Source organism: Rhopilema esculentum, chromosome 20 (assembly GCF_057945365.1).
Source record: "Rhopilema esculentum isolate cy_ngs chromosome 20, ASM5794536v1, whole genome shotgun sequence".
NCBI classification, from domain to species: domain Eukaryota; kingdom Metazoa; phylum Cnidaria; class Scyphozoa; order Rhizostomeae; family Rhizostomatidae; genus Rhopilema; species Rhopilema esculentum.
The window spans coordinates 8,707,706-8,711,460 of NC_142834.1; the positions used below are offsets into that span (position 1 = coordinate 8,707,706).

General features: G+C 37.3%; 1 protein-coding gene across 1 annotated transcript; it reads right to left on the reverse strand.

Annotated features, from left to right (window-relative positions):
* Positions 1 to 1,851: 1,851 nt before the first annotated feature.
* On the reverse strand, positions 1,852 to 3,283 carry LOC135687096 (uncharacterized). Its single transcript, XM_065203553.2, has one exon. The coding sequence runs from the start codon at positions 3,230 to 3,232 to the stop codon at positions 2,549 to 2,551; it is 684 nt and encodes a 227-aa protein (XP_065059625.2). The 5' UTR covers positions 3,233 to 3,283; the 3' UTR covers positions 1,852 to 2,548.
* Between the last annotated feature and the right edge of the window lie 472 nt (positions 3,284 to 3,755).

Consider the following 3,755-nt stretch of genomic DNA (forward strand, 5'->3'; position numbering starts at 1 on the left):
GAGTAGCTTTGGTTTGTCAAGGTTCCTGGTACAAAGAGAACGCTAGCACTGACAACCTTCGTTGTCAAAAGATCACCATGTCCTGTCAGTCAACAGAGTTAACAATACGTTCTCCAGCGCGCCTATGATTTTTGAAAACTTTGAAAATTAGCCTTACGTTATCGATTGGATACGGAGCAATATGTTAATATTTCAGTTCGACCAATGGGAATTTTAAATGGCCATCAAAATGCGCCGGGGCGTAGTGCCTTTGATGTGTAGGAACCTTGTTATCTCTATGCAAGTGGTTGTTGCGGCTTGCGAGGTAACTCGAGCTCAAACTGAACTCAAAATTTTTTTCCAGTATATCAAGCAAACGTTGTTTAATTGCAATAATTAAAAAATTGCGTTATAAGATACAAGACAGTTGTGATAAAGAAAGATAAGCAACATACATTTTTACTGAATTAGCTGATGGTCACATGGAAAAAATCTCGAGGCAGGCAGGAAAAAATCTTGATCTTAAGACTTTCAGTTGGACTGGGCATAATTTGAATTCATAGACAAGGAGCTACACCATGGATTTTTAAGGCAATACTACCAGTGCTTGACATCCAGTAGAATGGAATTAAGAAACTAAAAAAGGTTTTTTAATTCTTATATACTATGCCAAGTACAGTATCAGTTGTGAAACTGAAGTCATGAACAGTTTCTCCTCCGCAGTTCTGCATATGATGATTTGATTGTTGTTGCCCTAAGATTGTTGCACCACAGCGTTGCAAAAGTGATTGCCTCACAATATGCAACGTCGTTCGAAAATGATTAATACCGGAAAGGTAAAAACTAACTTACGCATATGCAGTGTAACGCAACAGTTTGGGAGTTGCTATCGATTGAAGAGATATGCAAAAAGAGGATGAATTACGCATGGGCTTATCAACTGTTGAAGAATATTTAAATTTAACGCATCATTCAAACCCACTGGTAAGAAAACGGGCTCTGAAAGAGCTGTGTCCTTGTCATGTACGAGCAGACTTTGATCAGATTTGGGAAAGGATTCTAGAATGCACTGATGACCTTGATCCCTTGGTAAGAGATCAAGCTTTGCATGCACTTGGAGATGGATCCCCAAGACACCTTGAAGAAAGAATTGTAGAGATCGTGCAGCAGAAGTACAACGACAAAGATCCTAGAGTGAAGAAAAAAGCCAGAAAGATGCTCAATTCTTACAGAAGGACTGGAAAATGGAATGTTCTTTAACCTTTATTCATTTATTTATCTACTTTGTGCTGGGTTCTAGTTTATGAAGGACATGCAGTTACTCTTTTCTAAGATTTGTAATCCTATACAGATGAAGGCAACCATTAAGGAAATATCAAAATCGCAATTAAGTAAGATTTTGTAGTTTCTAAGTAATTAGCACTTACAATAAGCAATCCTTAAAGGCATTTAAGGGGCTTTTAATCTAATTTGTTCTCTTCTTTAAAAATGAAAATAGAAATTGAATGTTGAGAGTGTTCTGCTGACACTAGAACTCTAATATTTATTTTAAAACCAAACAAAAACAAAACATGCCTGATATGGGTACAATATTGTTGTATCTTTGAGGAATTGTATAAGTAGTCCAGTGATCCGTTTTGCGTTTTAGTCGAGACCACAGTAAAAAATTGCTTATTTTTGCATGTTTGGAAGTGTAAAATATGTTAGATTTGTTCACCCTTAAACTTTTTCCTGGACTGATCTTGATTTATTCTATGCTGTGTTGATGTGGCACCACCTCATCCAAGCATTGATAATTTTGATGCTCATATGGATGTTCTCAGAAGCTTTCTTGTGCCCCTTATTGGAAAGGATTGAAAACAAGAGAAAAGATAGGTTGTAGAGTTTCATTTCAAGCTTAAAAACATTAACAAAAAACAACTTTTAGAGACTCCAAGGAATTAATTTGCAGAAACATTATAGCAAATAACAGACAACAATTCTCTAACTTTTCTGCAGAGTCTGGCATCTGGTGGACACAATAATTTCTCAAGAATTAAAAGTCATCCTTATTATGGGGTATTTTCTTGATAATATTTAAACAACTAAACAACAATCTTTACTTCCATTGAGAAGTACACCTGAGGAGCAGCACTGGCCAACTGCACTGTTGTGAACTCATCAAAAAAGCTCTGCTTACTGTTGTCATTGTTAATGACATTGGCAGGGAACCCCATTGTACTTATACTCAGGGAAGGAACATTCAGGGATGAGTGACATTCATTTTAGAAAACAGAGTTGGAAACTGATCCAAATTTGGTTCAATGGAGCTCCCCGGTCTTTGTTAGCTTGATCAAGGGTATCAAAAACTTGATTCGTCCAGTCTGGGTAAGCCAGCCTCTGCAGTTTACTTCTGTTGGTCACACCCAGATTTCAAAACATTTTTAAATATTTACAATACTTTCTTTTAAGACTAAAAAACCAATTTCTGTTTTGATGCTGCTGTTAGCATAAATGGTGACATCACGCTGAAAATTATTAAACAATGCATTTAATTGTACCCTCTCACACTATAAAATAATTTATCTTGCTACCGGCTATCCATTGCTTGGATGTTATCAGAGACAAAGTTTTCATCTTTGTTTGCCTTCATACTAAGCGCCGTTAAAAACGAGTCATTATTCAACTGGAATTCAGTCAATTTATCAACCGTCGTCTGACTCCTTCTATAGGCCATCTTGATCTCTTCCTCGGTAGCTGTTAGCTTATTTCGTTTTTCGTCGACTTTCTCTTGTAAAGATCGCTCTTCTTGCTTAATCTTTTGCAGTTCCACCTCGAGCTCATGTAGTTTCCTTTTTTTAAGGGCCATAAAATATGCCCGAGAGTCCGCCTCAGGATCTCCAGTTGGCCTCCATGCAACCTTGTTGCTATCTGCTTTATTCGATTCTTCGAGAACTTCGTCCATGAGACACAACAAATTTGGTATATCCTCATCGATAAACGCCCTTTCAAGTTTCTTCTTAAGTTCGTCTTTTGCTTCGCCTAAAACTCTTTCAACTAAATTTTGAAGGGCCTCCTTGTTGTTTTTCCACACCGGGTTGTAGTGTCGAGCGAAAACCTTCATATCGACTTTCAAACACTTTTCAATACAATGATCGACGGCTGTACGAAACTTTGACCAGTGCAAACTCTGATGGTTGGTTCGGTCGTCACTGCAATCAGTATCCATAACTTCTAAATCAATTTCCATGACAGTTGTTGCAATATACGACATGCACCGTCTACACTAGTCGCTAAATGCAGAAAGTTTGATTTCCCGCCAAAATTATGATGCAAAATACGGGGGAGAGGTTTCAAAGTATGCATTTCCTTCGCAGAAGATGCTCCGCAGAGATCATTAGAAGCCTCTTTGCATTTTCAGTCAAATAATAAACCCATCACATCAAATTAAACAGAAAACTTTGAAATAAGAATTTAAAGCCACAATCAGACACTTCTCTGCGTTACGAGAAATTTAAAGTCATAAACATCTGACTAAATATCATGAATTATCAACATTAAGTCAAAAATGTCAAATTCTCAGTAATTCGGAGAAATATCTTCATGAAGTTTATAGAATCATATTATTCAGCACTGTAAATTGTTTTAATGGGCAACAGCAAAATGTTTATTTTGACTGATGTGATGACTGATGCAACGGCAAAGGATTTTCGGCTGACTGGATACGTTAAGACAATGACGTCATGTTGAGCATCCCGAGACGTCTTACCCCCGTCGCAGAATTAAGTTTTGCCGCC